The 11,734-nt window shown below is 43.3% G+C and overlaps 1 protein-coding gene across 1 annotated transcript in view; it reads left to right on the forward strand.

The window, feature by feature from the left end:
- Positions 1-419: 419 nt before the first annotated feature.
- LOC103769660 (fibrocystin-like) overlaps positions 420-11,734 on the forward strand; it is a gene marked incomplete at both ends in the record, with an annotated part of 28,403 nt that continues 17,088 nt past the window's right edge. The window contains 8 exons of the mRNA XM_008936881.1: positions 420-513; positions 2,493-2,635; positions 3,544-3,674; positions 4,559-4,743; positions 5,152-5,290; positions 7,584-7,738; positions 10,318-10,502; positions 11,565-11,687. Coding sequence (XP_008935129.1) covers positions 420-513; positions 2,493-2,635; positions 3,544-3,674; positions 4,559-4,743; positions 5,152-5,290; positions 7,584-7,738; positions 10,318-10,502; positions 11,565-11,687 — 1,155 coding nt within the window. The remainder of the gene's footprint in view (positions 514-2,492; positions 2,636-3,543; positions 3,675-4,558; positions 4,744-5,151; positions 5,291-7,583; positions 7,739-10,317; positions 10,503-11,564; positions 11,688-11,734) is intronic.

An 11,734-nucleotide genomic window follows, 5' to 3' on the forward strand; every position in this document is an offset into this window, starting at 1 on the left:
TGGAGGACGAGCAGTTTAAGTGGAGCTGAAGAGACTCTTGATTTACAGAGGCTTAAAAAGGCCAAAAGATGGTGGTAAAATCCTCCTTGGTAAAAGAGACCAGGTTTGAAGTCTGTGCATCTCCTGCAGTTTGCAGCTCTTTTCATTTATTTATTTAACTTCTTTGCTTGCCAGATGTTGTCTGTGTCTGGTGCAGGGTGGTTCAGCATCTCCTGGAATAACACACTGCAGAGGATGATCCCCACAAATGCTACAGCTCTCCAGGTAAGTGTCATCAGACACTGACAGGGCTGCCTTGCCTCTGGTCCCTAGCTGAGGAAAACTCTAGTGATGATGTGTGTGTTGAAGCTCTCTGCTGATAGGATCCAGACACTGTTGTATTGGGACTTTTTTTCACTTTCTTAATTCTTTTTTTCAAGGTGCAAACAGCAATAGAGGAACTTCTTTCAATAGAATGTGAAACTGAGCCAACTTCTGCTAAGATCCTTTTCCATGATGGCTTTGAGAAAGCAGGTAGTGATCTTCTGTAATTAATAAGCAATATTTACTGTGAGACTTGATTACCTTTTCTGAAATAAAGGTACTTTAAACTTTTAATGATAGTAAAATTTACACTTTTAATATGTTTAAGTACATTTATTTGTTTCTCAGCTATTCATTGTTTGTAGGTATGCTGATGGGGGAGTTTGTGGAATTAATATTAAAACAAACATGATTAATACAATAATGTGAGTTTTTTTTTTCTGTAATACCTTGTATGACTTGGTTTCAATGTGTCTGCTGGGGAAGCAAATCTGCTGTAGCCCACAGCTATAGCTCAGGCTGTGGAAAAGGCTGATTCTGACTCTGGAGATCTTCACTTTCAGTGTTTCTTGATGACTAAGGTTGAATCAGTGCAAATATCTGTGATACACTCGAGTGGTCAGGCAAGGTGTAACACATCAATTGTTTTTCTAAAAAAAAAGCAGAGTTATCAATAATAGTTTTCTAACATAAAAGGTATTGCACACATCAGAAAGGAACTCCAGTAACACTGGCCCAGGTTGCCCAGAGAGGTGGTAGAAGCCACATCCCTGGAACAATTCCAGATGAGGTTGGATGGGGCTCTGAGCAACCTGCTCTAGATGTCCCTGCTCCCTGCAGGGGCTTGGACTGGAAGACCTTGAAAGGTCCTTTCCAATCTAAAGCATTCTGTGATTCTATATCTGACAGGAATAACAGCATACTTATCTTATGCCAAAAAGGAGATGATTGCCTGGAGACCTCATATTGCATTCTTGTATTTCAGTATGGAGAGAAAGGAACAGGTCCTACCAAGTAATATATATATATATTTGATGATTGATTCCTTCAAATGGGGGAAAAAATTAACCTTAGTTGGGCAGGGAGGGAAGCTTTATGGGAAAAAAAGTAAAAATAACTGAATGTTCTTAATATGATCCCAAGTCTGTGATTCTGCCAACAAAAGAAAAAAGACTTGAGTTAAAAGCCAATGATAGTTTAATAGTACAGTGAGAATAAGTCTTGGTGCCTAAAACGTAGAACAAAGGAGAACTTGAATTTTTGTTGATGATTGTAAAGTGTAGATAGTGTGAAAAGGCAGCAGAGCAATGATGAAATTGTGATGAAATAACAGCCACACATTCAGACCTGGGGTCCATCTAGCACAGTGTCCTCTCTTCAGCAGACACCAAAATAGATGCCTTGGGAAGAGTAAAAACTGGATGATGATGTGTAATAATTCATCATTAACTCCCCCTAAATATGAAGTATTTTCAGCTCAATTAATTTCCTAAGTGTAATATGGTTTTTTTTTTTAGTTGAATTACCTCAAAATGAATCTCCCTTCCCTATATTTACCCAATCTCCCCTTGAACACAGCTAAACTATGACATCCAGCATTTCTTCCAGGGAAGATTTCAACAGGTCCAACACCCATTGGGCAGAAAACCACAGCAACCTCCTTCCAAATCTGTGTTTTAAACTCTGCTGTTAACTTCATTTCGCAGGCTTTATTTCTCTCACTGGAAGAAAAGGTGAATTGTCACTACATAGTCATGGAAAACTTTTATCTACTAGGAAGACAAGAAATCCTGTTAGTTTTTCAGCAGCCAGGTTGATAGACCAATGAACAAACATCCCAAAGGGGAGGGTGGACTCACCATTGCTTTATAGATTATCTACCAGCTTTGCCTGAGTGTTTTCTGGAAAGGAAGGATGGATTTGGTCACACATACTCTACGTGGCTGAAGACAGTCATGAAGTTTTATGATCAGAACAGTAATCTAATGGTCCTTCCTCTTGTCTTTCAGCATCCTTAACCTGGGAAACAATTGTCCTGTGGATGTTCACTCTCTATCTGGGCAGGAGCACACTTAAGACTTAATTTTGGATATCTACTACTTACATTTTGATGGATCTCTTGGATGTACTGGTGGCTTCTGAATCATTTTCAAGCCTCTCATGCCTTCTTGCTTTCCTCTCTCTGTCAGATAAGAAGGATGTCATTACCACAGGACACATTGTCAGTGGAACGGAGGCTTTCTGTGGGAGGTTCAGTCTTCACAGACCAAGCCAGCTGGTGAAAACATCCCCACCAACTCTACCAAGATATGATCTTACTAAAACCACCCATGTAAGTGGCTGCTCTTGAGCAGGTTGCACTGGGGACTCAATACTCAGAGTCCAATCAGCAACATAACATCATCTGGTATGCTTGGACTTCCTCCAAATCCACAAAGGATCGTGTCTTTGAACAATGCTTGTGGACAAAGCAGAGTGTGTTGTATTGACTGGGTGGATAGTTTGAGATCTTTGAGACATAGATATAGTCTAGCATATATGCCTGCTGTCTGCTCCTGGGGATGCCACCCTTGCTGAGGGAAAGGAAAAGGTGGGATGGTGTTGGGAAAAGGGGAAGATGCAGGGATGAGCACTTTTTGACCAAAGAAAAAAATTCTTATCTATGGGTCTTGCTCACTTTTCTGCTGATCTTCTACACCTACTTTTAATAAGAATCAGGTCTTGATTTCAACTCTGTCCCCCTTTCTTTGCCACCTTGGGGAAGACAAAGAGTTTGGGTTTGAAAGGAAGGAGGCAGGAGGGGATGGCTCCTCCCCAAAGCCTCCTGTAGCCCTTCCAGTTTCCCTTCACAGACCTCTTGCAGTCCTATTTCCCTGCCTGACACCCACTCCAAACCTTGTACCTTCCAAATCTCACAAACTCCTCCTCCAGTCTTCTTTCCTTCTCCAAGCCTCCCTTCCAGATACTTGAAATCCCTGTTGGTGTTTCCCACCCATGTTTGTCCCAAAACCTGAGACCTAAGGAGATAGTTTCAGGCTATGTAATGTCACTACAGGTCATGATATGCATCATCTCTTCCAGGTATTATCCAAAGCAATTTGACCTTAAGGGGTGGGCTTTATTGCTGACCTCGAGCAAAAGATTCCCCCACCAGTGTTGAGCAGAACATATTTTCTACAGACTTTACTCCATAATTTACCTATTTTTGATTTGTGAACTTTTTTTCCCCCCTTTTTGCAGGTGTGTTTTGCACATAAAGGCCACATGAGCAACATCCTTCACATCTCAGTGTCCTACACCAACATCTCTTTATGTGCAGTGACGAGGAACCTCACCTGCCTGTGGGACTTCAATGAAACTGTCTCTAAAAGGTATCCAGGCACTTTCCAGAGATGACATTTTCCATAGTAAGAAGGTGTACTAGGAAACCTGTCCTTGCAACATGCTTCTAGCCTTTTTGGGGGTGTACTGAGTAAACCTGCATGTTTCTTCTTATATGCACTATCTCACCATAGTAATGCATAGATGGAGGGTTTGTCCTCTCACTAGTAAACACATCAAAAAGTTTCTGAGGACATTAATGTTTTTTTGGTTAACAGTCAGTGGGTTTTCTGCAGGGAGGCAGAGGTAATTCCTTTTTTCTCCAGGAAACTTATGAGATCATCAGTACACAAGTTCTGAACGCTGGTGTAGTCTTTGATTTGTTTTGCTTAGAATACATGTGTGGAAAGCATTTGATATTAGAAGTAAAGTTAAGGGCAGGTAGACTTAAATTTAGGAGTATCTGAAGAACTTCAGGAAGTGAGTTTGGCAGCTTGGGTACATGTGATGAAGTGTGAAGGGACTGTGTGTGTGCAAATTCAGTTTTGGACTGAATTACTACATGGTGGAGAGAGCTGGGAGGCTTGATCTAGTATTTCCAAGAGACCTGATCTCCGGATTGACCCCTCTCAAGGTCACTGATGCTATCATAGTGTTTTTGCCAAAAGGAAAGCAGCAGTAGTCATGCCCACATCCCACTCTTGTGATGCAGAGGAGGACACGTAAGCAGAGATCTAAAGCTTTATTTCTCACTATGGGAAACCCAACAGAGACGTGTAGAGAGTGATCACAAGCCATTGAGCAAGTGTCTGGTGTATGAGTGTTACATCAGTAGTACCTGATGCTACCTGGAAGCCTCACAAACCACCTCAAGAGTCAATTATTGCCACTACCTCATGGCACAGAGAGATGACACAACCTTGGTGTCTTCCAGCTGGGTGTTCACCTGCACTGACCTCTGGAAGGGGTGTGTGAATCGCTCCCCTCTCCTCCAGGACCTCCCTGCCAGCTCCCCAGTGTTTGTGCATCAGGTAGACTTGCTGAGCCCTGTGCTGCAAACAGAAGCATCTGAGTCATTTTACCTTGATGAAGTTGTCATCGCAGACAGAGCTGTGACTGGTAAAGGAATCCTCTTTTTTTATTATTATTCTGTTACTCTTTCCATCACACTCCATTAAAACCTTTAATGATGGGGCTGGTTTTGAAACCTTTTCAAAGGGAAAGGGTGTTTCACAACAGGGTCAAAAAAAATTGTGTTCTTGAACTTTTATGTGTGTGTGAAAACAATCAAGAAGAAATTGCCCAACATCAATATTCTTGTTTTACTTGAAAATGTCTTTCTACAAATAGAACTTTCCAGTGATCTTGCCCAGAAAAAAGCCCAAAGCATCAAACAAACCCAAAAAACAAAGCAACCCTCCAAAACCCCCAAACAGATCCTTTTCCAGTTATGAAATGACAATAACTTAGGCATAGTGGCTGCTGTTCCCCTTTCTCTGATGAATGCTTCTGCTGTTTTTCTTCCAGTTTTTCAGAGGGATCCCAAACCACCCTGGCTAGGTGGACAGATAGTTGAAAAAGTATCTGTGGTGGGGTCTTCTCCCACTTACAATGTGTCCTGGACGGTGTCTGGCTGTGGTGCAAGTCTGCCCCTTCTCTCCCTAAGGTAGGGACAGCGAGTAGATTATCTCAGTACCTTGTAATACCTCTGGCAGTGCCCTCTGACAGGTCAGGAGCTCGTTGTCATCTAAGACAGGATATGAGAATCAGTGTAGGCTAAGACTGGAGGTTGGTGCAGTCCCTGTGCTTTCATTGCTGTCTTCTCCAGGTATTCCAAGTGACCTGTGTTCAAATTTTAGACTACTGAATCCTGCAGAGATGTCTGTACTCAGTAGATGGGCTGCAGTTCTAATTAATTAACCTAATTAATTAACTCTCAGCACATCACTGTGCACATCAGCTTTGCTCACCATACAGGATCTTGAACATATATTGTGGACATCTTAGTGAAGGGATCTGACTCTGGTATTGAAGTTCCATTGTATAAGTGGGATTCAGCTGCCAAACCAGAGGTGCTCAAGATGTTTCAGCTAACCTGGATGTATAAAATACGCATGGGCCACCAAGGTATGATGCACAGCTAGAAGGAGGTCTAAGCCCTTCTGGAACACTGGATGGAGGTCAGCCAGAGATGCTCCCAAGCACCTTGAATGACACCAGTTACCATGTCAGGCAATGGAAGTCCACTCTGTGTCCTTGTTTACTGAGAAGGTTTCTATTCTGGAAGTCCCAACCACAAAAGAGGGGGCAGAGCCATAGGAATACCAGATCAGAGAGTGCAACATTAAGAGCTATATTGGCAGAGAAAAAATTCTGTAAAAGCTCATTCTGTTTAGTTTATCAAAAGGAGGATTAGAGGCAGGTTGATTGTGGTATCTGTCACCAAGGTGGAAAAAAAAAAGTGCTTGGCACTGGTGGGCTTCTCCATCTCACAGAGGAAGGTGTAAGAGGAACCAGGGTGTGATGTGACCTGGGAAGACTGAAGAATTCCTCCTTCAGGTTCCTCTGTACAACAGGTATGAGGGTCTGCATGAGGAAGGCCAGTCACTGGAGGATGGAGGACAGTCCATCTACACCAGAAGTGTCTCCAAGGTCAGAAAGGCCAAGCCCCCATATCAGGACCACCTCCATAAGGAAGAAAGGTCATCGTAGGCAAGTCCCTTCTGAAAGGAATAAAGGGTCCAATGTGCCAGGTAGACCCTCCACATAGGGGAATTGTGCTGCTTCCATGAGGCCTTGGTTAAGGACATCACTAGGAAACTTTCCAGATTGATACAGCCCTCAGACTATTACCTTTTACTGATATTCCCTGTAGCTGGAGATGAAGAAGCAACCCATAGTCCAGGAGTGATCAAAAGACACGTGGAGACCTTATTGTGCCTTTTCAGTACTCAAAGGAGGCCGGTAAAAAAGATGGGTATAATCTTTTTGGCAAAGCCTGTTGTGACAAGACAAAGGATGGTAGTTTTAAACTCGAGGATGGTAGATTTAGACTAGAGAGAAGGAAGAAATTGTTGACCCTGAGGGTGTTGAGCCCCTGTCCCAGGCTGCCCAGAGAGGTGGTCGCTGCCCCATCCCTGGCACCATCCCAGGGGAGGTTGGCCGGGGCTCTGAGCACCCTGCTCTAGCTGCAGATGTCCCTGCTCCCTGCAGGGGGTTGGACTCGATGACCTTTAAGGGTCTTTCCAACCCCAAAAGTTCTATGATTTTATAAAAACAGAAGTGAGCTCATGGTTTTAAAATAAGTGGATTGATCACTGTCTTTGGGTATCTTCAGACCTGGCTCTTTCTCTTTATGGAGCAACACGTTGTGTTGAGATACAGCTTGCTGCTCTCAGGACAGGGATAGTAGCTAAAATTTGAGGTACCAGCTGTGTATCAAACGAGAAGGTTCAGTGGTCCTTTTGGTTTTGTGTTCTTGAAATTTGTTCTGCAGAAGCCACGGCTGAGGTCTCAGATTTTAGGTGTTATCCAGACACTGAACCACATGGTGGCATCATTGTACCACAGAGTCTTTTTCCTTTGAAAAAAGAATTCAGTAGCAAGTGAGAAAATAAATTTTAAGTTCTAGAAATCGGGTTTTGTGTCAGCTTGAATACAAAATACTGCTGTAATTATTATAAATACTGCAGGACTTGCTTGTGCTTAGTGCTATATGAATAATTTCTGCTACCACAATTAAAAAAGGTGGTTTTCTATCCTTTTCTGTTGGGTACATTGCTTACATGAGGTAGATATAAGTTGGGAGTGTTCAATTGTTTGAGCTCTGAATGTGTTCTCCTTAGATTCCTCAAGAGTGTTATTCCCAAAGGTGTCCCTCTGCTGCTGGTGACATGGGGGTGTCACAAGTGGGGGTCCTAACTGCTAATGCTTTCATGTGCACCCTTCCTGTCACACAGGGGTGCTTTGCTTGGGGAAGGCTCTAAGGAGCGTGGCTACCTCGACGTCTCCACGGAGGATGTGAGAGTCAGCCTCACCATCCAGACACTGCAGAAGTCATCCCCACCTCTTGGAGGAACCTTTTCCATCCACTTGGCCAATAAAGTGATATCAAGTAAGAGAAGATTCGAGTACAGATGCTGGATTTCCTTTGAAAACCAAGGGAACCAAGTGAAGAAAAGCCAATATTGAACCTTGGGAATTCTTGAGGTATAGCTGGCAGGTTAAACCTATTGCAATGGATGCTACATCTTTGCACTTGATGTCCTTCAAGACAAGAGGTATGCCATGGGCACGGGGTCAGCGTGGCAGTAAAGAACCTCCCAGCTGGCTGTCCAGCTGCAGCTCTTGCCCAACTCCAGGTAAAACCAACCCCACCTCAGCCCAACCAGGACATTCCACCACTTATTCGATACCATCTCCACCACGCCCAGCAGCTATTTAACAGTTAACAACACACAGTTTAATTTCCTGGCTGTTCTCCCCCCAGAATTAAGTCCCCTTGGGGCACACATTGGACTTCCCCATCCTCCTGCATCCCCCACCGGGTGCACCCAGGTCCCTGAGCAGCAGCAACCCCATGGGTGGGTTTGCCTTTGCCAGAGGTAGGGTTCACCCAGAGCAGCTTCCCCAATATGTTCTCCAGGTGCACTACAGGGACTTTATCCCCTTCCACAGCACGTGGCAGTTGTGGTTGAGCAGGGCCAGTTCCATGGGCAGATCCTCTTGTATCTGTATGTTGCATCTCTCCCTTGGTGGCCTGAGGTGTCCCCCACTGAGCTAAAAATAATTCACCCTTATGCTGCCAGTCCAAGTCCACCTGAGCCACTGGCATCTTGGCAGCCTGATCCACACACTGGTTCTTTCAATGTTCTTCTGTGGCCTGATTCTTGGGTACGTGGCCACCCACATGATGTACCTTCATAGAAAGATTCTCTACCTGAGCAGCAATATCCTGTCACAACCCATCAGCCCAGATGGGTTTACCTCTGTCTCTTCCTCCTGTTCTCAAGATGTCTCTGGTTCATCGTCATCCCCCACTACATGGACTGTTTTCTTTGTGTTTTTCTTCTGGGTTGGGGCAACTGATACTGGTGCAAGTTGGTTCTGCAGGTCAGCTGCAGCATCTGCTGGACTTTTTTCATGGTTAGAGACCTCTTCCCTCTGAGGGCACTGAATGGTGTTGAGGAGCACTTGATAGGCATGGGCAAGGCACCAAGACATTGCTGGAATTTGCATTTCTCAGGGATTGCTGGGTTCACAACACACTTTTTGTAGTTGCTTTATCAGTTTATTTGGATTCATTACTTGTTTGGGGGTGAAATTCCAGAACATTGGGGATGACCACTGGCCTAGGCACTTCCCCATACTCTCCCCCACACCCTGTCACTCATAAATCCAGCCCTGGGACAGATCTCTGGGTGACGTTCTTGGAGAGGAATTGTATAACTCTAAACAAAACTTGACAAACATTCAAAACGTATAGCACCGAGAGCTGGATTCAGTACTTGTTTGGGGGTGAAATTCCAGAACATTGGGGATGACCACTGGCCTAGGCACTTCCCCATACTCTCCCCCACACCCTGTCACTCATAAATCCAGCCCTGGGACAGATCTCTGGGTGACGTTCTTGGAGAGGAATTGTATAACTCTAAACAAAACTTGACAAACATTCAAAACGTATAGCACCGAGAGCAAGCTGGCCTGGAAATCCCAAGAATAGCCAAAATTCTCAAAACCTGAGAGTCTCCTCCCCATCTCACCCACAGATTAGGTGAGATCACTGAAAAACAACAAGGCCACATAATGTTTGAATTCATAGCCAGTGACACAATCAGATAAGTTGCCATCACCCAGTGACACAGGACGAGACCCCTGACCCACTTCCCAGAGATGGCAAACCTCATCCCAGGGAACACAGGCAGGATAGAAGGATTAACACAGGACCACCATGCAAGCAAATTGGTGAACATTGTGGACAGGCATTATTTAATACCAAAAGAGGAAAATAAAATTTGTATAACAAGGTTATTTTAACATACTTTGTTCAGATTCTCTCATTATCTCAACCCTAAGTGTAGTAACTTTAGATTTTCCTACAATGGCTGAAGGAATTCAAAGAACTCTCTCAGTAGTGCCTTGCTTTGAACATCATCTTTTAAAATTATAGAGATGCTTATTGTATCTGCAGCTTTGAAGGGCTGTGGCTGTTTATATCTGAAGAAATAAACCATCAGTTCCATTTATTGGGGCTTGAACTCCACAAAGTCTTCTTGAGAGGATGACCCATACCCCTCTCATTAGGGAGTTTCTGGCCTTACCCCCCCCATGCCCCTCTCATTAGGGAGTTTCTGGCCTTTCCATTTTGAAGGAACATAACTTGAACTGCACTTTTTCAAGTTCAGTTTTTCAGAAAACTGAAATTTTCTCTTCCAAAAATGTAGGTTACACGTAATGAAAAGTATTACTTAGACAAAATTTCTGATGGTCCCAACTGGAGAGACATTTCTAGGTTATTCTAAGCTATTAAACAGTGCAGATCTTTTGACATTTGATACCCTGCTTTTAGGTAGGTGTAGACATTTGGACCACAGCAGCCTCATACTGCTAATGAAATATCTCTCTTTTCTAGAATCAGGTGGATGTGCTCTCCTAGGGATGAGAATATCCATGTTTTTCTCATGTCTTTTGCAGATGTTTCAGTGCACATTTCCTCCCACCATCTCCGCAAGCTTTTGCAAGACAACACAGATAACTCTACAGCTCCATACTTCAACACCAGTGACTTCATCGTGACCAAAGACTCAAACTCTTGCTATGAAAACATCTGGACGCTGACTTGGAAAACAAAAACTGGAGACTTGCCCAATGTTATCAATGTACAGTAATTCCTTTTCCTAGCACCCGTTTTGAACCCCAATTCAATGTCTTTTGGACTTGGCTGATTTGTTTTTATGCAGACACCCATAGGACCTTGAGCTAAGTGTCCTCCTGTCAGGAACAGCAGCTTAAGCAAATTCCAGATGAGATGATTAAAAAGGCATTGCAGTTACAGGAGGAAGAGTTACATCTTCAGAGTCTCTGCTTCAAAATGAGGAGGCTAGAATGTAATTTTTGTGCTTTGCAGTTCTGCAGAATGGGACTGCTATGCCAAAATGGAAGCTATTATAATCACATTAATATTTCAGTACAGTAACCGAAGCTCAGTAAAGGCTTGTGGCATCATTTATGGGCCTAGAAAGTATTTTTTTTTCTGAGAACTATTCTGTATGGGTTCACAACTGGTTCTCATAAATCTCAGATGAAGGTTCAGTTCACTGTCTCCTATCCCAAAATTTATTATTTTAAGTTTTGCTTTGAGTAAAAGCATTTTTTTTTGAGTAAGGACTCAGACTGAGATGCATACTTCCCCCAAAAGAAAACCCATTTTTTTGTATATTTAGCTTCTAAAAGTCTAAAACTATCTTTGATGAAGCAATGAGTTCTCATGCTCAACACATCACCTTGGATGGTGAAAAAAGCTTGAGCTGCATCTTCAGCTGTAGCACAGACTCTTGTTCCACACAGTCATGTCTTGGAGAAGCAGATGTTCAGAGCTCTTTCTAGGTCTAATTCCAAATGATATTCCTGATTTTTTTGTAAATCTGGCTTTTGAATCTCTCTGCCTCAGTTTTTCTCCTGAAAGTTGAGGCCAGGAACAGGGAGGGGTTGTGAAGTTTTAGGTAATGAAGGTTTAGACCTGGAGACAGGAGTCATGGAAGAACCTTGAGAACAGGAGTCATGGTAGAACCTTGAGAAAAGAATCATGGAAGAAGCTTGAGAGAAGAGGTTTCCAGGAGTTATTTGATGTCTTGTAAATATTCTACACAGGGAAAATTACTGGAAATTAAAATCACAGGACACAAATGGACAAGAAACTTAAATTCTTTGTTCTTTGCCAGGTCTCTGCTGAAAAGCTCACTGGTTTGAAGCCAAGTGTTTCTAGTCATGTGGTTTATGATGGAGGTGTGTTTATTGGGCCGATATTTGGGGACATGCTAGCTACCTTCAATAACAGAACACAGGTGAGATCTGCTAACACGCTTCCTATTGATTCACCTGGGTCGTGTAG

This window comes from Merops nubicus, unplaced genomic scaffold (genome assembly GCF_000691845.1).
Source record: "Merops nubicus isolate BGI_N331 unplaced genomic scaffold, ASM69184v1 scaffold1593, whole genome shotgun sequence".
NCBI lineage: Eukaryota > Metazoa > Chordata > Aves > Coraciiformes > Meropidae > Merops > Merops nubicus.